The following is a 23,941-nucleotide window of genomic DNA, read 5'->3' as shown; positions in this document are numbered from 1 at the left end:
TCTCACACTTTCACACTGTGCGTGCTGTTTCAGTCTATGGTCTATTTGACTCTGTCAACCTCCCCTCCTCCTTCTCTTGAGACCTGTCATGGCTCCTCCTCCCTCTGGATTTCCTCCCTGCCCGATTTCAACCACATCCCTTGCTTCCATGACTTCATTTACACTAAGGACCTCATATCTCCCTCTCTACCCCAGATCATGCTTGTGCTAAGGCATCAGAATCATAGCTTCTGAGAGCAGGACCTGGGATGGAATTCTCTAAAACCTCCCCCATTGGTTGTAACTGCAGACTTGGCTGATAGTAACTATGATAGAAAGGGCTTTGGAAGCTAAGACCTGAGCTCCTATCCCAGCCCCACCCTCACTTAGTTTGTGCCCTTGGGCAGGTTGCTTGTGATCTCGGAGCTTGTTTGCTCACAATAGGATTAGGGTGGTGTGAGGATTGGAGATGGTTGTTGTGTGCTTGGGGTAAAGCAGGTGCTCAGCCCATGGCGGGAATCCTGTTATTTCCAGCCATCCACCTGAGTGTACAGAACCTCAAATTCAGCACATCTAATACTGAAATCATAGCTCTCCACAGACTCACTCCCATCTCTGCCTTCCCTGACTCAGTTCTCTCTTCCACCGGCAGTCACAGAGTTGTCCATGCAGAAATTTGGTCATCATCTTTGGCTTCTTCTTGCCCTCACCCACTCTACCCCATGGGTCTCCAAGTTATGGTTCTAATTTGCAAATATTTCTCAGCTCTGCTGGACCTGTGCTGCCTTAGGTCAGGCATCTCATTTCCTGAGGCCCCTGCCTTTGTCCTCCTGCCAATAGTCCCAGCCCTCTTCTGGACAGAGGGGCTGAGCAGAAGACTCTTCCTCTCATGCAAATCTGTTCTGGCCCTTCCCCACTTAAAAAATTCTTCAGTCTCCCTCCCATGCCCCTTCTTATTCTAATTTAGCCTCTTGTGGGTCTGACCCAGGCCTGTCCCCCTAGCCTCACCTCTCCCTGTCTACCCCCCAGCCAACCTCCCACAAGCCTTCTGCACACTAATCATATTAAACTACTTGTAACTTCCCCCATGCCATGGTCTTCAGGGCTCTGTGCTGTGCAGCCCTCACTGGAATGTTATGCTTTGCCTTTGGCCACCAAGGAACTCTAACACTGAACTCAAGCGTCACCATCACTATGTCTGGTACTAGACTCCAGCTGTCCTATGCGCTGAGGTGATCCCACTGCATCCTATAGAGGTTTTCATTACAGAAATTTTCCCTTGTGTTGGGCCATGTACTTTCTCAATTGCTCTCTCCTGTTAGGCACGTGTCCTTGAAAGCAGGTGCCAGGTTCTGTCTGCTTCTAAATTATAGCTGTCAAGGTCCAGCTCTTAGGATGTGCTCAATGACTATTTGAAGAATGAACCAGTGAAAAATAAAGACTAGTGGATGCCCAGCAGTGTTCCTTGAGAGGTGCGTGGTTTCACAGAGAATCTTTCCTTAGGTATTATTGTTGAAAATATACACTACCATCCTTCATTCTCTTCTAGATGAATATAATGTTCATTTAAAATTATAGCACATTTTTTGTTAATCTAAAATCCTACTCAAAATGATATCCAAATCACAGTACATTTTAAAGGAATATCAATAGATATGTCTAGGTATTAACCATTTTCACTAAATTCAACATTATCAATCCTATTTTAATTAAAATTCAATTATTTCTGTGTTTTGAAAAGCCTGAAATTGTTTTCTATCTTAGTCCTGCCCCAGGCCTTATTTAAAGCGCTTAGCTGCTTATTATCTACCCAGCTTCTAGGGCTTTACACAGCGGAAGTGTGCATTGACTCTCTAGTCTCCCCATGGCAACTTCCATTGTTGGTTTGCTCTAGCTCTCAGTCCTAGCAAGAGACTGCATTTAATTCTCTTAAGCAGAGGTCACGCCCAACCTGCTAAATTCAGAGTTTAATCTCTCTCTGTTTCCATAATCAGAGCTGGCAGGTGTTAGCACACAGACTGAAGGTGGTAGGCCTTATTTTGTATCTCCACTGGGATTTCCTTCTGGGAGGTCCTTTCTCATCAGGAGCGCTTCCTCACTTGCTTTCTAAAGGTACCATCTCCCTTTGGTTTGTCTTTAGTAAGCCTTCACATCATTATACCAAATGAGACCATTAAAAACAATCCTGGTGCTGTTTTTCAGGGGCTACTTAAAGAAATGTGCTATAGCTTGCAACTCCACACAACAGCATTTGACTTAATTTAACTTTAAAAGATTAAATTCATGATAACCATCTATTTGGCGTTGGTCAGACAGGGTTTCATGGCCCCAAGCATGAACCGGGATGCCAGATATTCAGCTCTCTGTCTTCTGCACCTCTGCTTTTTCTTTGTTCTTGAGGCCTTCAGTTGTGGGTGACAGGGTATTTCCTGCAGGCCCCTCTTCCAGTTCCTAACTGAGGGCAACACACAGTGAAAGACAGGAAGGGGAAGTATTTGGAAGATAAAGAGTTCACAACTGATTGAATATGGTCAAAGATGATGCCTAGTTTTCTTTTCAGCTTAAAATTTGACACCTAAATGATTCTTGAGGACTTTTGTCCTCCATCATCCAGTATGTGACACATATTGCTAAATTCCAAACAACTAGTTCTTAAAGGAGAGAATCTTAGTATCACCATATTTACAATGTGAATTCAAGGGAGGCTCTTACTGGTTTGATTTTCTCTCTTCTCACCACAGGATGAGTGCATTTTCTGGCAGCACAGCTGAGGGAGTTGTGCCTTCTGAGAGTGTGTCTGATGGAGGGACATGATTACTCTTGCCTTACCTACCTTCAGTGATGTCTCTGAGCTTTTTTCTACACTTCATGGCATAGAGATGTCTGTTCAGCGTGAAAATGTTCCCTCTAACTTTCTCTGTTTAGAGAATACACATGTAATTTCTCCTAATTCCAAGATGGAAGCTGCTCAGGAGGAATTTCCCCCCATTTGGCATCCTCCCCCCTTGCCAGGCAGAGAACTCCCAGCAGAGTTGTTCCCTGACTCCTCCCCTGGAATCCTGTTCCTGTCAACAGGCTGCGGCCTCCACTGGGGCTGTTGTAGGGCAAGCATGCCTAGTGGGTTTGATGCTCTGGCTTCTGGTTTTCTCCAGTGAAGGGAAGTGCCTCTACCAGGCACTACTCAATCACCCACTGAGAGGTTGGTTGGGTACAAGCTGGGGACGACGTGCTCCTCCAGACAAGGTGCCTCTGGCAGGCCTGAGCTAAATCCCGGTCCTTGGCGCCATGTAGCTGGCTGGATATCCCTCCCAGCCATAGCTGGGATCCATTCTCTGTTCTTGACAGAACAAGACTTGAGCAAATTACTCCTGAGTGTCTTCCTTAAGATGACTCACTTTGAGGGAGTTGGATTTCTTGAAAAAATTAGCAACATTCTAAATGTGATCAGGAAAGCCAGATAGCACTAATCCTTTTCTCTGCTCCAAAAAATTCTGAAGGAAATTGCTGGGCACTGAGATCCTGAAGGCAAGGAGTGTTCTCTTCTTGATGTGTGGTTGTAATTGTGTGGCCTTGGGGACATGGTTGTGTATGAGTCTATGGGAAAGGAGATCACTCTCCTAGGGCTCAGATGTGTTTTATCCGGGTCTGTGGTCAGCTCCCAGTTCCTGAATGTTAGCCTCTCATTGTCTCTCTTTAAACAGTTGAATCATTTTCTATCAAGCCATTTGGGTTTAGGAATATGTCCCAAAGGAAACCATAATCCCATGTTGGTTAATATTCCTCCCTTTCCTCCGTGTAGTGTGGCCTCACATCATCTTCTTAACAGCAGTGATATTAAGTTGTTGACTGAAATCTCAAGATTCAGGGCTGACCCTGACATTATGGGAGATGAATCACTTCCCATAATCTTGCCCAGTCTCTGCTGACTATTTTTCCCTTAGAAGGAGCTGTGCATCTGAAATCGTTAAGCCTCAGTATGTCATTAGCTCCCTCGTCCCTTCTGGTCCGATTAGGAGCCCTGTTTCCTAGGCTAGAGCAAAGCCCTGAAAAATAAGCAGTTCAGCATCAAACCGTGTCTGTGAATGTCCCATATTTTCTGGAGGGACAAATGCCATTGCCTATTTTCAGAAAGCGTGCTGTGGTGCCCTAGTATGGGAACAAGAGAGCACTGAGAGTCATAGAGATTTGTTAGCCCTGAGGGTCAGTGGTAACAATTTGGATGGCAATCGCCTTTTGTATCAGTCTCTCCATTTTCTGCCCCTTCCATTGTTAAAACTCAGGCATCTTGTGGTCTTCATCAAACATCAGGTCCTCCTGTTCTAAGACCAGCTTTCTGACAGACACTTAGGGCAGAAAAGAAATGAGGCCATAGAGAACCAGCGAGAATAGAGCAAGCTGATGAGCTAACACTAATCAAGCGGATGAGGTGGGATTTGAGCCAAGGAAAGTGTGGAGTAGGTGCTCTCAGCACTTTCTTCCCTGAAGTGGAGTGAACTGCATCTGAAGAACCAGTGAAGGCACAGTGCCTGCCTTCCCTCATCTTACCCCTACTCTCTGACACACGCATATGTAATTTTGACCTGTTTATCACATTATTTAAACAAACCTGTAGCCTAAAATAATTAATAGGACACTGAATCTTTCTTGGTTTTGGCATCAGAAAAGACAAAAGAAAGCCATTTATTGGGCCTTTCCAAGTGTGCTGATGGGTAACGTCCACTGGCTAGAGTCAGGAGCATGGCCACCTTCCCCTTTCCTCAGAGTGGGTTTGGGTTTTCACATCGGATTCACACCTACCCTGTTCCCCTCCTGCAAGGGGACATTTCCTTATGGAATATCTTGAACTAGGTCGATATCAGTCCTTCTGGAGAATAAAATGGGGTAGCTGAGCCAGCATCTGCTTACTTGATGTAAAGGCTTTTCCTTGATCAAAATTCTGGTCTGCTTTTCATTCTGATCATGACAGCTTGCCTATGTTTATTCTTGTTTCGAAAGTATGCGTAGTTAATATAAGTCAGAAATTAAAAGCAAAAATAATATAAAAACCAGCCATAGTTCCACATTTCAGAAGTAATCACCATTTATATTTTGACATATATCCTTCTAGAGTGTTTTCTCTATGTTGATTATTTTTCTTCAAAATAAAAATTTCTGTTTCCCCTTATCATTTATGACAGTTACAAAAAATTTTTTTAAATGTGGAGTAAGTGACAATCCTACTGGAATTCTTTTCCCTTGAGGCAACTATTAACAGTTTGATGGAAAGGTTTCTAATTATCTTTGTGTTCACAATCTTAATAACAACAGGAAAATATAACACACATTGTTTGTGACTTTTTTCCCCACTTAATATATTACTTGCATTTTGGCATGAGAAGGACACCTATTGTTTCATTATTGCCTACTTAGAATGTAATTATACAGGTGGTGCGTGATTTATGTGACCAATCCCCTACTGAAGGCTAGACATGTGTTGCTTCTTCAGTTTTCCTGCTCTTCTTCCTGGGTATCTTTCCATGATTGTCTTCCCGGTATCCTTCAGGTAGGCAGGTCAGCCTCTCTTCTACCTTCATCTTTGGGTGCCTTTCTCTCTACTTTCCATTCCTCCTTCCTGTTGCTCTTCTTTCTGAGAGGTTATAGGTGGTAGACTGGACTGTGACCAGTCTGATACAGGGGAAATAGAGGACATCTCTGAAAAGGAAATAGAACATATCAACTTAGTCTGCTCGGGAGGGAGGCAACAATGTGAGGTACAGTTGATGGGAATGTAGTAGGTAGGTTTTTAATGTTCTTTTTTATTTTTATTTTTTAAAGATTTATTCATTTGTTTGAGAGAGAGAGAGAGAAAGTGCAAGCATGTGGAGGGGCAGAGGGAGAGGGAGAGAGAGAATCTCAAGCAGGTTCCCCACTGAGTGCGGAGCCTGACTCAGGTCTCATACCCTGAGATCATGACCTGAGCCAAAGTCAAGAGTTGAAACATGCCCTTGTAGGTAAGATTTTAGATTTTACAAAGTGGGGGTGGTCTTACAACCCTGCTGTGTGATTTCAAGAAGAGTCTCTGAGAAACCAGCCTTACAAAACTTACACATCCACATAGGTGCTTGCCTCATATTTCAAGATAATTTTGTTTGTGGCCTCCTGGGATGCTTTCTCTAATGTTACTGTGGTTGCTTGGGCCATTTTTTTTTATTGTGGTAGAATACATAATTCATAAAATTTACCATTTTAACCATTTTTAAGCACACAGTTCAGTGCATTAACATTGTTGCACAACCATCACATGAGCCATCCCCGAATTTTGTCATCATCCCAAACTGAAACTCTGTACCCATTGAACACTAACTCCTCATTCCCTCTCCATACCTAGCCCTTGGCATCCACCACTTTACTTTCTATCTCTCTGATTTTGACTAGTCTTTGTATATCATATAAGTGGAATCATACAGTATCTGTCCTTTGTGACTAACTTATTTCACTTAGCAGAATGTCTTCAAGGTTCATCCATGTTATAGCATGTGTCAGCTTTTCCTCCATTTTTAAGGCTGAATAATATTTTATAATAATAATAGCTTATTATATGTATATACCACAGTTTGTTTATCCAGTCATCTGTTGGTAGACAGTTGTGTTGTTTCCACCTTTTGGCTATTGTGAGTAATGCTGCAATGAACATGAGTGTACATATCTGTTTGAATCCCAACTTTCCTCCTTGTGGATGCAGACACAGAAGCAGAGTTGCTGGATCATATGGTAATTCTATTTTTGATATTTTGAGGAATTGCCACGCTGTTTTACACAGCAGCTTTGCCATTTTATATTTCCACCAACAGTGTGCAAGGGTTCTAGTTTCTCTATGGCCTTGCCAACATCTGTTATTTTCTGGTTTCACTTTTTCTTTTCTTGATAATAGCTATCCTCATGAAAGCCATTTTTAATCCCTCCTGGGAATTACCTCTTGAGCCTTAGAGTGAATCCTTAATAAGTGACACATGTCATGAATCTTGATCCTTTGAAGAGGGATTTGATTGATATAATTTTCTCTTTAGAAATAACTAAAAATCTTCTCCCACTCTTAAGTTTTTCTTTGTAATTTCCAAAAGTATCTGAAGAGCAATGTCAAAAGTTATTCAGAGTGAAGGCTGGGTGATCAAGATGATAGATACTGATTATGGGAACAAAATAAGGTTTAACACCAGGCAATTGGTGTTTTTAACTCATCCTGAAGGTCCTGAAAAAGGCAAGTTCCCAAAATGGTGTGCCATGAGGGCATGGCTGGAATGAAGTCATGATGTTCCCAAGGTCCCTTCTTCTGGATAAATAAACTGATCAATATATTTTCTTTTATTTTTTTATACCCTTTGACCAACATCTTCCCATTTCCCCCACCCACTCCCCCAGCCCCTGGTGGCCATCATTTAATTCTCTGTTTTTATGCCACATATAAGTGAGATCACACAGTATTTGTCTTTCTCTGACTTATTTCACTTAATATAATACCCTCAAGGTCTATCCTTGTCACAAATGGCAGGGTTTCTTTTTTATAGCTAAGTAATATTCCATTATTTATGAATGTGGCACATTTTCTTGATCCATTCATCCACTGATGGATAATTAGGTTTTCTTTATTTTGGCTACAGTGTATAATGCTGCAGTGAATATGGGACTACAGATATTTCTTTGAGATAGTGATTTAGTTTCCTTTGGATATATACCCAGAAGTGGGATTGATGGGTCATATTTTGTTCCATTTTTAATTTTTTGAGGAGATTCCATACTGTTTTCCATAGTGACTATACCAGTTTATACTCCCATTAACAGTGTACAAGGGCTCACTTTTCTCCACATCCTCAGCAATACTTGTTATCTCTTGTCTTTGACAATAGCCATCCTAACAGGTGTAAAGTGATAACTTCTTGAGGTTTTGATTTGTATTTCCCTTTTGATTAGTGGTATGAGCATGTTTTCATGCACCTTTGGCCATTTGTATGTCTTTTTTGTAAAAAAAAAAAAATGTTCACGTCCTTTGCCCATTACTTAACTGGATTATTAGTTTGGGGTTTTTTTTTTTTTCAGTAATTAGCAACAGTTTATTCTGCAGGATTAGCGATATTAAGTTGTATGAGTTCCTTATATCATTTGGACATTAATCCATTATCTGGTATGTGGTTTGCAAATATTTTCTCTCATTCCTTAGGTTGCCTCTTTGTTTTGTTGTTTGGTTCTTTTGCTGTGCAGAAGCTTTTATTTTGATGCAGTCCCATTCATTTTTGCTTTTGTTGCTTGTGCTTTTGGTATTGTATCCAAAAAATTATTGCCGAAACTAGTAGAGGAGTTTTTCCCTTGTGTTATCTTCTAGGAGTCTTATGGTTTCAGTTCTTATTATGTCTATTTCATATTAAATTCTGTAAGTGTTGTAAGATAGGAGCATGAGGATTTCCAGTTTTTCCAATTTATTGAAAAGACTGTCCTTTCCCCATTGAGTATTCTTGGCTCCCTTGTCAATTATTAGTTGATTATGTACACTATATTTTCTAAATGGTAAAACTAGCTCTGTGACTTCCTAGTCATATCTAATGTCAATTAAATTAAAAATCACTATGTTTTTTACTTTGGGGGATTTTTTTCTGATGGTGCGCCATACAGTAATTAGGGAAAACTAAGGATGTAGAAGGGTCTCTCTACTGTACAAGCTCCGGCTCAGGATGTCAGGAAAGAGCTGGCCTATGATGTGGCCAAGCTTATCATCCTGGGGTGGACACAGTTCAATTCTGAGGCATGTCAAGGGACTTCTTGTTCATGAATTGTTGCTTCACTCACTGACTTGGTCAGGACAGGGTTCAAATGACATTTAGTTCTCCGTACCACATGAGGCTCCCAGACATCAAAGATCTGTGGAAATGCACTGCGTGGAATAAAGCCCAGCCCAGACTATCAGGGCCCACGGAACTTCTGCAACTGCATTCCACAGAAAGAAGGCCAAGGGACGAAGAGCTGAGAAACACCACAGGGCTGGCTTGGACACCTCTGTAGACACAGCAGCCAACAAGACCAGGGTAACACTGCTCTCTCTCTCTCTCTCTCTCTGTAGGGAGGATGTGAAAACGAAGAACTCTACTTTCTTAATATGTCCACTCAAAGCAATTGATACTGGGGATTTACGAGAGCTACAACAGGAGAACCCTAGACAGAAGAAAAAGAAACCTGTCAAGAGACTGCCTCTCCAGGAGATGGTGTCCTCGGACTCGGATGACTCTTCTCGTGGCATCAGGTCCCAAGAGTCCAACCCCAAGAAACACCCCAAGCCCAGGGTGGGAGGGGGAAGACATTGCCTAACTCTGGAACACCCTGAAACCTCTCTCAAGAATAGTGCACTTGAGGTCGCTCCCCAGTTTCCGGGCCAGTTTAGTTCCCAGTACAGCAAAAACTCTAACACCCTTAAATAATGCTGACATCCACCTCCTCAGAGAAGGCTTCCAGCCTGGGGTCTAGGAGTCAGCCAGCCACGCCATTGCTGCCATACCTCCACCTCAAGCAGCCCTGCCCTTCCCTCCTAGAACCACCAATAGCAGCAAAGAGCTGAGGACCATTGCTGAGAAACCTTAAAGCAGTCTAGTGGCAGCTATGTTTAAGAGAGCCAGCATTCTTCCAGGGCTGCCCAGACCTCAGCCACTCACCACTGTGGAACTAGTCCCTCTGCTGAGGTAAGGCTGCCCTTCCTTCTACCCATTCCTACCCTGTTTGTAAAACAGGTACACTTGTCTGTTATCCCCCACCTGGATCTCTGGTCTGTTTGTGCTTATTGGTTCTGACTTTTTCTAACCATTCTTTATCCTATTATTTTCCCTGTCCTCACCACACTATACTCAGTCTTTTGGTAAATTCTACATACCCAGAAGTTTAATCTGACAGATTACTGTCATAGGATTTTCAGCTTTTTTTTTTTTTTGGTGGAAGTTAAGGTAGTTATAATCCAAGCCTGCAGTCTTGTTTTAAATTGATTATCTCATCTGAATTAGGGATTTTATCACTTAATGTGAAGACTGAAATTAAGACCTAGTAACTTGTCTGAGATCTGCAAAACAAAATTATTGATTTCTGGCCATTTTTATTGAGCCCTTCCTAATTATTTTTGTCTGTAGTCTGTTGTAGGTACCTCTAATTGAGCGCGGAACCAGAATAAAAACTCTTACGTTGGAAACATTTCAAAACTATTGTATTGTTTATTTATTACTGTTTTCTTTGAACATGTTTTAGCAATGACATCAAAGTATCCACTTCTTTCTATTAATTTCTTAGTAAAATTAGCTTCACTAATTTCAAAAATGAAATAGGTCTCCCAAATTCTCTTTTTCTAGTCAGTAATAGCCCCAGGGCTGTATAATAATAGGGTACAGATTATTAATAAGAAAAATATTGGATGCTTTTTGCAAATGGAAAAGATAGATTTTAGAGTATCAGCAAATTTGCAACCTAATTAAAAATGGTGTTTGTATACCTGAAAGCTAGGGTGTCACCAGGATTATGGCAAAGAAATTAGAGAAAGCTACCTCCAAAAATATGAAAGAAAAAGAGACATCAGCTCAGCATCAGGGTAAAAGTAGTAATGTAGGGAAGAAGGAGTTGAAAAGTGAGGAAATGATCCAGAATAAGGTGTGAAACAGTGTGTGGGGAGGCTTGCGCCCCCCAGAACCCAGAGGTTTGTCTTAGGCAGAAAAGCTCTGGAGTAGTCATCTGGTTTTGATCTGTACAGTGTAGAACTGGTGGTGTAGGGAAGAAACCATTCATCAAGTGATATTCATTTGTGCATGCATGCAAGCCTTCATCTAAGTCTGCCTTCATTCTTTTAATTATTTAACAAGCAATTGAGTGTTGACGATATGCCAGGTTCCAGAGAGATACTATCAGACATTTGGAAGGTACTTACCTTCTCTATCTTACCTCTCTTCATTTCCACTTTATTTTTGGACCGATCACTGTTGTCTGGTTTAGAAGCATGTGCAGAGAATAAAGAACTACAGGACAAATATACATAAGAAAACCTTGTTGGTATTACATTACAGTGCGTATATTTCAATGACATTGTTATATGTACAGTGTGTTGTACTTTATTGATAAGCCCAGCTCAGTATGCTGGGGGAAATCACAGTAAGAACACTGTATGTCTACTTCCAGCTGGTGTGGAATAACAGGAACCTAATTTCATTCCCAAACCCCAGCTTGAGATAATTAAAGCACTAGATAGAATGTATGTAACCACAGCTTCTAAAACATTGGACATAGGCAATGAAGTACAGTGATCTCTGAGAAACAAGTGAGGTAAGCCCCATGAGTGTGCAGCTCACTTCCCAGTGTCAGTTTCCATGTTGCAGCAAAGAGAGCAGGAACCTAGGCAGAGCCTGGTACCTTCTGTGAATGGAGGAGATGAAAGTAGGATTCTGAGAAGACCAAGGCATCTGGAGTCTACAGGAGAGAGGGCTGGAGAGGAGAGAGCTACACAGAGAAACAACTCCCGATATATGTAGATAAGCTCCCTTGAGTTTTCATCTCTACTGATCGGTGCATGGCTGTGAGGAAACTACTCAAGGCTGGAGAAAGAACTTTTCAAAAAGGTTAGAGGGAACAATCCCTATAGCTCACACAGGGCTGGGATTATGTCCTGTTTTTTCCAGTCAGGGTAGAAAACAGGTATCATTATTCAAGAGGCCTCAGGTGGAGTACTCAGAAGAGGTTTGCTTCAGTTGTGGAACAAAATTGGCCTTAGGCTAAACGCTTCTCTGGTCCTACATAATAAGGCTTTAAAGCAAGCCCTAGAGGAATCAAACTGTTTCCAAGTAACCTGTGTCCCAAAACAAAGCTCAAGAATATTTGTAGGGATTAAAAAAAGATCACCCACTGAAGTAAAATTTAGAGTGTCTGGCATTCAATCAAAAATTACCAGGCATACAAAGAAGCAAGGAAATAAGACCCATAATGAGGTGAAACTAACTCAGAAATGGCACAGATGATGAAGAGTCCCAGAAACGGTTACTATGTTGGTACACATAAGACTTTATTTTTTATTATTTAAATCTCTTTTGAAGATAGTTGACTATAGAGTAATGGCAGTGGTGCATTAAAGCATTTCCATCCCCCCACATACACCTGTATTCATTGCCTCTGGTGACTTGTATGTTTGATTTTCACTGCATAAATCTGCACTTTTAGCATATGCCAGAAGAAGTAATAAATGGGGTTCAGTCTGTCCAAAAATAATAATAGTTATGTATCTAGATTTTATGGCCACCCCATATATTTGGCCTGGGTCATAAGCCAGGAGTGGTGCCAGTATGGAGTGATTGACAACCACACAAGAACGATGTGGAATGGGTAGAGGGAAACTCTCTGAAAGAGATATGCACCTGCCAGAAGAAATGGAACAGATGTTCAAAAGACTGGATGACCACTTGAGTGATACAGAAAAAATCCATCAAGTGACAGACATTACCTCTGAGTCCCTTTCAACTCCAGGAGTCTATGGATCAATGATCTAGCCTATTACCAACTCAGAGCAGTTCCACATAGATGAAAAACTGTCCTAAAGGGGGGAAAAGTGTTGTAGCCAACACATTTAGACAAGGGAAATTAATTAAGGGAATAGAATTGAAAAAGTAGAAGTAAAATTATATTTGCACATGATAAAAGAACATACCTGAAAAACCAGAGAGAATCAGTGATAACAGTAATTCAAACAATATAAGAGCTCAGTGGGGTGGCAGAATAGAAATTTAACGTACAGAAATCAGCAGCATTTATATACTCAATGATCAATTAGAAGATAGATTGATAGAGGAAAACTCATTTACAATTGCAAAAAAGAAAATAAAATATAGTTGATTCTCATTATTCATGGTACATATGTTCTGTAAAGACATCTGTAACACTGAATTTAGCAAATACTAAATTGTTGCCCCTACTGAAATACAAGGTTAAGTTCCTGCAAGCTTCTGATCACATCATTTTTACTAACTGATCAGTATATAACCCTCTTATGTGTGTCTGTTTAAGGACACCTTATATAATAAATATTTATAAACATAGAACTCACAGTCAAAATCACTATAACTCTTTCCTTAATGAAGATTGTGAAACACCCATATTTCTTTCTAGCACTTCAACGCTACACTTGGGGACCATTTTAAACAGCAAGATCACCAACAGTAAGCACAAAAATGTGGAAAAGGTGGCATTAAAATATATTATTAAAAGGACACTTTTTTAGAGAAGTTAGGTGACTCATTTTTCACTACTCTGAGCTTATGCATACCTACAAAATGTACTGACTATTGATTTTTGGAATTACGAATAAATTTCAGTAAGTAGGTGAATTCACAAACATGAAATCCAAAATAATGATCAACCATACCTAAAATAAGGAACTGTGCAAAAACAATATGAGAAAAACTTTAAAACACTCCTGAAAGACACAAAGGTAGATGTAGACATCTCTTGGTTTTAGATAGGATGATTTATTGTCATGAAGATGTTGGTTCTCTCAGAGTTCATTTATCACAGTAACACAATCCCAATAAAAATAACAGCAAATATTTTATGGAGTTTAAAAAGTTGATAGAAAGCCTCATACAGAAAAATAAAAGAAATTAGAAAATACTGAAGAAGAAAAGCCATGAGGAGAGGGACTCATGCTAATATATAAAACACTAACATCTGTATGCTTACATGCTGCTAGCACAAGAAAAGACAAACTGATGGAATAGAATACAATCCAAAACAGACAAATATATGTATGGAACTTCATTATAAAAATAGCATCTCAAATCACTGGATCTTTCTAGTAACTGATGCTGAGATGACAAATGGCCATTGGAAAACAATAAAATAGATCCATGTTTCATACTACATATAAGAATAAACTACAAATAGATCCAAGTCCTAAATGTAAAAAAATGAAAACATGCAAGTACTAGAAGAAAATATGAGTGAATTCCTTTATAACATGGGTACAGAAAAAGTTTTTTTAAGTATGATTCAAAATCCAGAGGCAATAAAAGATTGCTTAGCTTGGCTACATAGAAATTCATTTTTTAAAATGCATTACCAAAAAGGACCTTATATAAGCAAAATAAAAAGACAAATGATAAACTGGGAGAAAGTATTTGCACAATATATCACACAAAGTACTGATGTCCTAAAATATAGAGAACTTTAAAAAAATTCGGTCAGTTAAACATCTGCCTTTGGCTCAGGTCATGATCTCAGTATCGAGCCCCACATCAGACTCCTTGCTCAGCAGGGAGCATGCTTCTCCCTCTGCCTGCTGCTCCCCCTGCTTGTGCACTCTCTCTCTCTGACAAATAAAATCTTAAACAAAAAAACCACCTTCATTTAGAGAACTTCTGGTCATATGGCAGTATGAAGTGGTAATGCAAACCATTTCACAAATAACAATTTTAAGAGCTGGATAAGATATTTTAAAAAATCAACAAGTATTTAAAGGCACAAGAAAAATGTTCAAGAGCAGACAGAATGTGAAGAGTTCATTCTCCAAAAACTCCAACTGGAAAAGTTAAGAATTGTGAGGTTGTGACACTGTGGCCTAAGGACACTCCCCAACTTTCATGGCCTAGACAACAGAAAATGCAGCCTGACTGGCTCAAGGTGCCAGAGATGAGTTCAAGGCTAAAGAAGTGAAAATTTAAAAAACAAATCCCAGCAGCAAGAAACCACAGTGAGAGAGAGCCATAAAATATGAGCATAAACTCTAATTTCTGCCTAATCACTAAATTATGCATGTACAGGGGAGAACCCAGGAAACCCCGTTTTGTTTGTTTTAAGTAAAAAGCAGAGAGGAAGCTACTCTTGAGAGAACTAATGGAGCAAAGTCTGTGTGTTTGCTACTTTTTAACTGAAATGCATTTCTAAACCGTGTATAGTTTAGGCAGCAGTAATCTGTTATGGGATTAAAGTGTCAGAGGAAACAGGCTGAGACTGGCAGAGAAGTTGAAAATTTAAGCAAGTAAATTGCTGAAAGAGTGTGCTCCAAAATCTGCCCAAATCTTTGGCTGACCACCAAATTATTGGGCACTGGGGAAACACTGAAGGTGGCAGGGTAAAAAAGCAGCAGTGAGAAGCCATAGAGCAGAATAGAGATTTGAACTGCTTCATTGTACAGGAAAGAAAAGTTTGCAGTTTGAGTACAGGCAAGATAACTTACTAGAAAAGAAAAAAAATCAAGCAGACCAAAAAAATTTTTAAAGCCTTGAAGAATGCAATAGAATCCAGCATCACTAAAACATATTCCCTAAGTATCCAGTTTTGAACCAAAAAACTTAGTAGACATACAAAGAAATAGGAAAATGTGTTCCATTCTGATAGATCAAAGTCCATCATTAGAAATTTTGATTTAGTGCAGATGTTGTATTTAGCAGATTTCAAAGCAGCTACTATAAATATATACAAAGAATTAAAGGAAAATATGGTATTAATGAAGAAATTACTAGGGAATCTCAATATAAGAATGAAGATATTAAAAATGCAAAAGGAAAATTCAAAACTGAAAAGTACAGCAAAACATATACTAAATAGCAGAGTGGGGAAAGCAGAAGAATCATTGAACTTGAATATAGGCTATTAAAAATTACCCAATCCAAAGAAAAGAAAGAAAAAAGGATTGGAAAAAAGTAAACAAAACCTCAGGGACTTGTGGGATGATTTCAAGCATTTCAAAATCATAAAATTGGAGTCCTAGAAGAAGAGGAGATAAATTTTTTTTTAAAAAATTGGAGACAATGAAAACTTCCAAAATGTTGTGGAAAATATGAATAAATCCAACAAGTCTAAGTAATCCTAAGCATGGTAAATACAAATAAAACCACTCCAAGATACGTCATAGTCTAACTGCTAAAAGATGATGATAACAAGGAAATCTTGAAATCAGCCAGAGAAGAACAACATGTTACATTCAGGGGAACAGTGTCACAACATGAATGACTTCTCAGCTAAAACTATGTGCAGGAAAAAAAAAAAAAACCTGTAACAAACAATTATATATTCAGTAACCTACCTTCCAAATTAAAGGTGAGAGGAATACACTTTAGTTAATGTTTGAGTAAACTCTTAACACAGTACCCTCTGACAGCTATAAACTCTGAACAAAATACAAAGGATAACTACCCAGAGACTCTGGAGAGTGACTTAAGGCAAGCATATTCTCATGCAGTGAATTTCCTATTATTACATATATTAGCTTGAGAGCAGGCTGAGGTAGGATATGGTCAGTGCCACATGTGGAGGCTTACTCTCTAAATGAAAACATGTATTCTTACTGGGTCAAAAAACAGAAAACAGAGTTTTGAGAAACTATAAGTTCTGGAAAGTGCAGAAAGAATCCAAACAAGGAGAGAGCTAGAATCAGAGAGCCCCAAATTTTGTGTATATAAACTGCCCACATCTCTGACTGACTCCCTAACCACACATGCACAGGCAGGTTATAAGATCACCCTCCAAGGCAAAAATAATTACACAGAAATTTGAACTGCCACCCAAGAGGTAGAGATTTCCATTTAACAAAATTCACGTCTGCTTAAAATATCAAGGCTTGTGAGTGATGTTAAAGAATCCAGAGTCTCAGCATATGATGAACTCTGGGATACAACTTTAAGTTATTCAACATATAACCATGAAAATGTGATTCAGTTTCAAGAGAAAAGGCAATAAACAAACCTGATTTGACCCAGATGTTGGATTATCAGACAAGGACTTTAAAGTAGTTATTTTAGGGGTACCTGGGTGGCTCAGTTGGTTAAGCGTCTGCCTTCAGCTCAGGGATTGAGCCCCATTTCGGTCTCCCTGCTGAGCAGGGAGCCTGCTTTTCCCTCTGCAGGCCACTCCCCCTGCTTATGCTCTCTCATTCTCTCTGTCAAGTAAATAAAATCTTTAAAATCAAAATAAAGTAGCTACTGTAACTATGTCCATTCAGGTAAGGAAAAGATGCTTATAACAAATGAAAAGACAGGAAATCCCAGCCTAGAAACAAACAGGAAATTCTGGAACTAATAATTAGAATATCTTAAGTTTAAAAACACCACCAAATAGGCTTACAAACAGAATAAACAGAAGAAGGAGTCCATGGATCTGATATAGACCAGTAGAAATTATCTAGTCTAAAACGATAAAATAATTTTTTAATGAATAGAATTTCAGGGAATTGTTGGGCAATACGCAAAAACCTAAAACACTTTGTAACTGAAGTTTTAAAATGAGAGGAGAGAGAGGATGGAAAAAAATGTTTGGAGAAACAGTGGTTGAAAAATACCCCAAATTTCTTGAAAGACATAAATTTGTAGATTCAAGTTCAGTGAACCCCAGGCAAAATAAATAATAAGAAAGTCATAGTTACAGTGTTGAAAATCAAACGTAAAGAGAAAATCTTGAAAGCTTCCAGGAAAAAAATTACACATTCACATAAAGGGGAACAATTGTTAGAAATCACTGACTTCTCATCAGAAATTACAGAACCTAGAAGGCAGTGGAGCAACACCATTAAAGTGTTGAAAAATAAAACTACTCAACCCAGAATTCTATATCAAATAAAAATGTTTTTCAAAAACAAAATCAAACTAAAGACATTTTCAGATAAAAGTAAACCAAGTGAAGTTATCATCAGAAGATTTGCACTGCAAGAAACACTAAAGGAAATTTTTTAGGCTGAAGGGAATATATACAATATAGAAAATTAGATCTTAAGGATGGAATGACCAGCATCTAGGAAATATTTTTTAAACTGCTTTTCCTCTTCATTCCCTTGATATACATATAGATATAATACATATGGCAACTATGGCATAAAAAGCAACTGGTGGAGTGGTAAATGGCTCTGTTTGGTTGCCAGGTTTCTAGATTTTAAAGATTTGTGGGTTTTAACTTCTTTCTATCAGCACTTAAATAGGCCAAAAAAAAAAGATATACATTATCTTAACCTTGACTTATACTCCAAATCCTGGAAAACATTCTTTTCCAGCGTGCTTGGTACTTTCACCAAGATAGGCCATTTACCTTGGCCAAAAACAAGTCTCAATAAATTTAAAAGAATTGAAATCATATAGAGTATGTTCTTGAACTACAAAGAAATTAAATGAGAAACCAATGTCAATAAGGTATTTATTAAAATGTCAAAATATTTGGAAATTAAACACATTCCTGAAAAATCCATAGCACAGAGAAGAAATTACCAGGTAAAATAACAAATCCAAAAGGTAGTTCTTTGAAAAAAATCAATAAACCTCTAATTAGTAAGAAAAAAAGAGAACACAAATTAACACAGAATGGTTATCACCAGAAATCCTACAGACATTAAAATCATAATGAAAGAATATTATGAACAAATTTTATCTGAAAAATTCAAAAACTAAGAAGAAATGGACCTTGAAAAATAAAACTAATCAAAACTGACATAAAAATGAAGCAGAACTGAGGGCTTCACAGGGGAGGGGGGTGGGGGAATGGGATAGACCGGTGATGGGTAGTAAGGAGGGCACGTATTGCATGGTGCACTGGGTGTTATACGCACTAATGAATCATCGAACTTTACATTGGAAACCGGGGATGTACTGTATGGTGACTAACATAATATAATAAAAAATAATTTTAAAAAATGAAGCAGAAAATCTGAATCACTTTATCAAAGAAATTTAATGGGTTATCTAAACCCTTTCCACAAAAGAAGTTCCAGGTCTGGATAGTTTCACTGGTGAATTTTGTCAAAGAGTGAAAGAAAACATAATACCAATCTTCACAAAATATTTTAGAAAATAGAAGAAGAGTTAGCCCTTCTGTACTTTTATGAGCCTAGCAAAACTCTAATATCAAAACAAGGGTTACAATAAAAGCAAAATAGTGTATAAGTTAATCAAATCCAACCATACGTAAAAAGATGCTACCTCATGACCAAGTCAGGTTGATCTGAATGAAAGATTGTTTTAACAATCAATACTCTTGATGTAATTCAATTTATTGCAATATAAAGGATTATCTGACTAGGTGCAGAAAAAATGATTTGACATAACTCAAGGTCCATTCATGATACAAACTTTCAGGAACATAGGAAAAAAGAAAGTAATAAAGGACATTGTTATGTAAATGAGCCAAAGAGGGCTCTTAGGTGGATTATTTCTTTACTGCTAGCTGAGACCCATTTGTGCAAGAGCCTGCAGGCACCAAACTGAAATTTTTTGCACATCCAATTATTTCTTAAAATAGTCCAAGCAAACATATTTTTAGTTATTTCGACTGCCTGCTTTGCATTAACTCATAAAACCTCATTGAAAGCTGTTACCTATTGATAAGATAGGGCCTTGTAGTTATTAGACTCCAAGCAGCTACTGCTCTTTGAGGAGGTCACCCAGAGACTACCTGCCTTGTTGCTGAGTGGCATCACCTAGACATAAGCCCTCTCTCCAATCTTCCTCTCCCCTTGTAGTTTCTTTGCCTGCCTTCTAGAAGTAGCCTCTTACTCTAAGCCTTTGAGAGGTCTCAGGTGAGGGACTCTTTCATTCATCCCTGTCCAAGTGTCACCCAATAAAGCTTGTTGTGTGTAACTGCCTCTTCTGATGAAATCTTTTTCCTTGATCAGTCCCTGAATCCCACAAACTCCCTATAGGCATCTACCAGGAAAAAAGAAAAGAAAAAAAGAAATCTACAGTTACCATAAATGCTTTACCCTATGACCGGGAAAAGGCAAGGATAACCACTTCCACCACTTCTATTAAACATTGTACTGAAGTTCCTAGTCAGTGTGATAGGCAAGAAAAAGAAATAAAAGCCACTAAGATCAGAAAATAAGTTTTAAAAATATCTATTTGCATAAGTTATAATTATTTACCTAGAAAATTCTTAAAAATATTCAGCACTACCATTGGAACTTATATGTGAATTTAGCAAAGTCACAGAATACAAAATCAATATACAAAACTCAGTTGTATTTCTGTATACTGGCAACAATTGAAAACGAGAAGTTTTAAACTACATTTAAAATAGTGTCAAAAACCACAAAGTATTTGGTGATAAATCTAATTAAAGAAATGACAACCTCTACACTGTAAATTACAAAACATTCCTTAGAGAAGTTAAGGAATACCAAAATTAAGTAGATATACCATGTTCATAGATTGGAAAAATCAAAATTATTAAGATATCAGTTTTCCTTAAACCTGTCTATAGAGTCAATGTAATTCCACACATCATTCCAGCAGGCTTTTTGATTAAAAACTAAGAATCTGATTCTAAAATGTATATGGAGATGTAAAGGAACCAGAATTTCCAAAGCATTCTTGAAAAAGAACAACAAAGTTGGGTGACTTAATTTACCTAATTTTGTGGCTTACTCTAAACCTACAATAAACAATACTGTGGTATTGATGAAAGAATAGCCATACAGATCAATGTAATGAAAGAGTCCAGAAATGAACTCACAAAAAATGGACAATTGATTTTCAACAAAAGTGGCAAAGTAATTCAATGAGAAAAGAAATTATGTTCAACAGATGATACTGGAAATACTGGATATGAATATGGAAAAAAGTGAACATCAACCGTTACATCACACCAAGCCACAGACTGGGAGAAAATCTTTGCAAAATATATATATCCAATAAAGGCTGATATTCAAGATATTAAAGTAACTCTTACAACTCAATAATAAAAAGGCAGACAACCCAATATTTTTTGACAAAGATTTTATAGTGTACTTCACAAAAGAAGACATATGATTAGCCACAAATACATGAAAAACTGCTCAACATCATTAACCTTTTTTTAAAAAATGTCAGCTTGGCAAGGCTACAATTCCCAGTTATTCAATCGAACACTAATCTAGATGTTGCTGTGAAGGCATTTTGTAGATATGATTAAAGTCCATAACCAGTTGGTGGGTCTGATTCAATTAGTTGAAGGACCTTAAGAACAGAACTGATGCTTTCCTGATGAAGAAGAAATTCTGTCTGTGGACAGCAGCTTTGGCCAGTGCCCAAAGAGATCCAGCTTGCCCTTCCTGACAGCCTGCCCTAGGCATGTCATTTTAGCCAAACTGGAGAGTATGAAATTGAGGGGTGGGAAGGATAATATCTGACAGCCCTTCAGGAGACTCTAGAGAAGATAGCTGACCCCATCAAAAAGATGTTGTACTTTGATCTTTGGACCTATAAGAACTAGGGCACCAATACCACATATCTTGCTAAATTCTAGACCTGTTTTCATGGGGCTTCCTGGGACATAAGGCTCACCATCTTCTGAAAGAGGGGCTACACAGAGGCATTCAATGTTCCAGGAATATTCTGGGGCTAGAGGGCCAACCTCAGACACTTGCTCCATCATATTTCCAACCCTCAGCCTCCAAAGGAGGACTTGTGTCTTACTGGGAGTTCTTCTTTCTTTACTTTCCTGAGGGTGAGGATTTGGAGAACAGTGGTCCAGGAACTTTTAGTTCTGGGACTTCTCTGGGAGGTTAACGATAGTGTTCTTCCTCCCATTTCTTTTCTACATCTCCTGTCTTTGTTGATATATTTAACCTATACCCCATGCCCAGCAGAGAAACATCTCATTTGCTATTTTGCTGTGATTGAGATCAAGGAAAAAACATCAAGGTCCACCAACAGCTCAGTTCTCAAAGCACATCTTGCATCTCTGCTCCCTGGGCAATGATCTAGTCTACTTTCTCTGTAAATTATCTGTTTTCATGTTTGAGTTACTCTAGACGTCTGTGGAGAAGCCTCTGGGGTTTCTGCTCACTGCCTATCAAAGCTTGGGTATCCAGGCAAGGTGGTGGTATTTAATCAGAAGTCTGCATCAGGCAAGCCTTCTATGAACCCTGCAAGAGTGTGTAACTGCAAAAGCTTTGCTTAAAGCAAGGGCTGGGATGCCTCATGGTCCTTGAGGTGGCCTTTTTCACTTTCAGGTAACTCTGTCTTCCTTTGGAGTTACACCGAATCTGCTGGAGAGTGTCATGAGGTTTCAGACCTCTCTCTGGGAGTTTTTAGAGTTACTACCTAGCAATCCTGTCCACATTATGAGAAACCTTGATTTGTGTTTCTCTGCTTCCAGAGTAAATTTGAATATAAATGATTTGCCTTCTGCCAGGAATCCAGAATTATATTCTTTATATGTGAGTCTTCCCAGTATTCCATCCTTTCCTGTAGAACAGAGTAGAAATGGTCCAAGGTAGGAGTTACATCCTACAGTGGAGGTTTACAACTTTAATATGCCTATAAATTTCCCTGTTGTAAAAGCAGAAGACCTGGCCCCACTCCCAGAGATTCAGATTATCTGGGTCTGGGGTGGAGCCTGGCATCCTGTATTTTTAACAAGCTCCTGAGCAGGATCTCAGCAAATTATACCTGGGGAGCCAGCACCTAAGCAGGTGATCCAAGAGGAAATGCTCCTCCCCCCATGCTTCTCTCTTCTCAGGTCTGAGCTCTGAGCACCCTCCCTCTCACCAGGGCCAAGGAAAACTCAAGGGCCTCCAAGACCCAGAGCCAGTTTACCTCTTGACTGTCAGGCTTGTGGTCCTTACAGAAAGTCCTCTGGGCCTGGGGTAAAAACTGTGCCTGCCTCCTAGGGCTGTCATGGGCATAAAATGGATAGAGGGCTTGGAACAGGGTCTAGGACACAGTGAGAACTCAATAAATGTTAGCTGTTCTATAATAATGATTATCACCACCTTTACTACTACCGTCATGCCCACCGAGAGATGGCAGGGAAACTCCTGATTCCTCCACCTTCATGGTTTTCCTTGTAAGGAAACCACTCAGAGCAGTCCAGAGCCATGTGGGACAAAGGATAATCATGAGCTTGGCACCAATACCAAACTCCTCTTACCTATCTCCCTCACAGGCACAGGGAGACTTTCCCAGGGCTCTCAGCTTGTGCAGGAGTAGCCCGTGCACCCCTTCCAAAAGTGAACTAGTCCCTCCACTGAGAAATTAGTATCTAACCACCCCTCTCCATGACTGTTTCCCTCCTACACGATACTACAATTCTGAAATCCTCCTTCTGTCAGTCTAGGTATGCATGGAGATCTCACTCTGTTCTAGTTCCCTCTTCCCAGGCATCAAGTGGCTGATGGAAGACCTCATCAAGCCCCCCTTCAGAATCAAAAACTCTCCCCTCAAGATACTGATGACTGTTGAGGCTAGTGACCTTCCTGGTGTTCCTCAAGCCATCCTTCAGGAGCTCATCAACCTGTGTTCTGGGAAGTGAGTGGCTATGTCTTGAGACTCTGCTGGCCCATTCACAAAGAGTAGGAGGTCTTTCTTAATGTGATAAGATGAGCCAAGTACATCATGTAAGTGCTCAATACATATTTGTAGAATGGTTGTACCTTGATTCAGGCAACCTTGCTCCTGGGCTTCAAAATTCCCTGATAGGGGTGTGTATATTTCAAAGAAATAACTCAATCTAGGCCACAGCAGTGGCCAGCATGGACAATCTGGTGTCTCTCCAGACAGCCCCTCTGCAATATGGGAAGTAGGGAGGCTCTTCACATGGCCTAGAGACTGCAGGAAGACCCTACTCTGTTCTTTCTGATTTGGCCTCTGGCCAAGGGGCATGTAATATGGCCTGGCAATATATGTCCTTTTATAGGACCTGTAGTCACCAGCTTTTTGGTCCCTTCTTGATAATACTTTGTATTGTATATCCAATAGTCTCTGGCTAATGTAATGATTATGGGTGGGCCAGATGCTACAATCAGGAATAAAATAGGATATCCCATTCTTGGAGGATTTGGCACTGTTTGCCAGTGCCCCTACCACTAGGCATGATTATCTAAACTGAAAAGGAAGATATCTACCACTCATAGTGGCTTGCTGTTTGGGGACAACCAATGAGGGAAGACATCATTCATACTGGGGAGATGCTCATTTATTGATCCCTCAGTAGTTAACCCATCTGAAAGCTGGCTATTCAGGATAAG

At 39.4% G+C, this 23,941-nt stretch overlaps 1 protein-coding gene across 1 annotated transcript in view; it reads left to right on the top strand.

Annotated features, from left to right (window-relative positions):
- The window catches only part of VWA3B (von Willebrand factor A domain containing 3B), a 223,810-nt gene extending 213,631 nt beyond the window's left edge, over window positions 1-10,179 (top strand). Inside the window, exons 27-28 of the mRNA XM_034657268.1 lie at window positions 9,068-9,287; window positions 9,469-10,179. Of these exons, the coding sequence (XP_034513159.1) occupies window positions 9,068-9,287; window positions 9,469-9,582 (334 nt within the window). The 3' untranslated portion in view covers window positions 9,583-10,179. The remainder of the gene's footprint in view (window positions 1-9,067; window positions 9,288-9,468) is intronic.
- The last annotated feature ends 13,762 nt before the right edge of the window (window positions 10,180-23,941 follow it).

Source organism: Ailuropoda melanoleuca, chromosome 4 (genome assembly GCF_002007445.2).
Source record: "Ailuropoda melanoleuca isolate Jingjing chromosome 4, ASM200744v2, whole genome shotgun sequence".
Lineage (NCBI taxonomy): Eukaryota > Metazoa > Chordata > Mammalia > Carnivora > Ursidae > Ailuropoda > Ailuropoda melanoleuca.
This window is presented reverse-complemented; position numbering and strand designations above follow the sequence as displayed.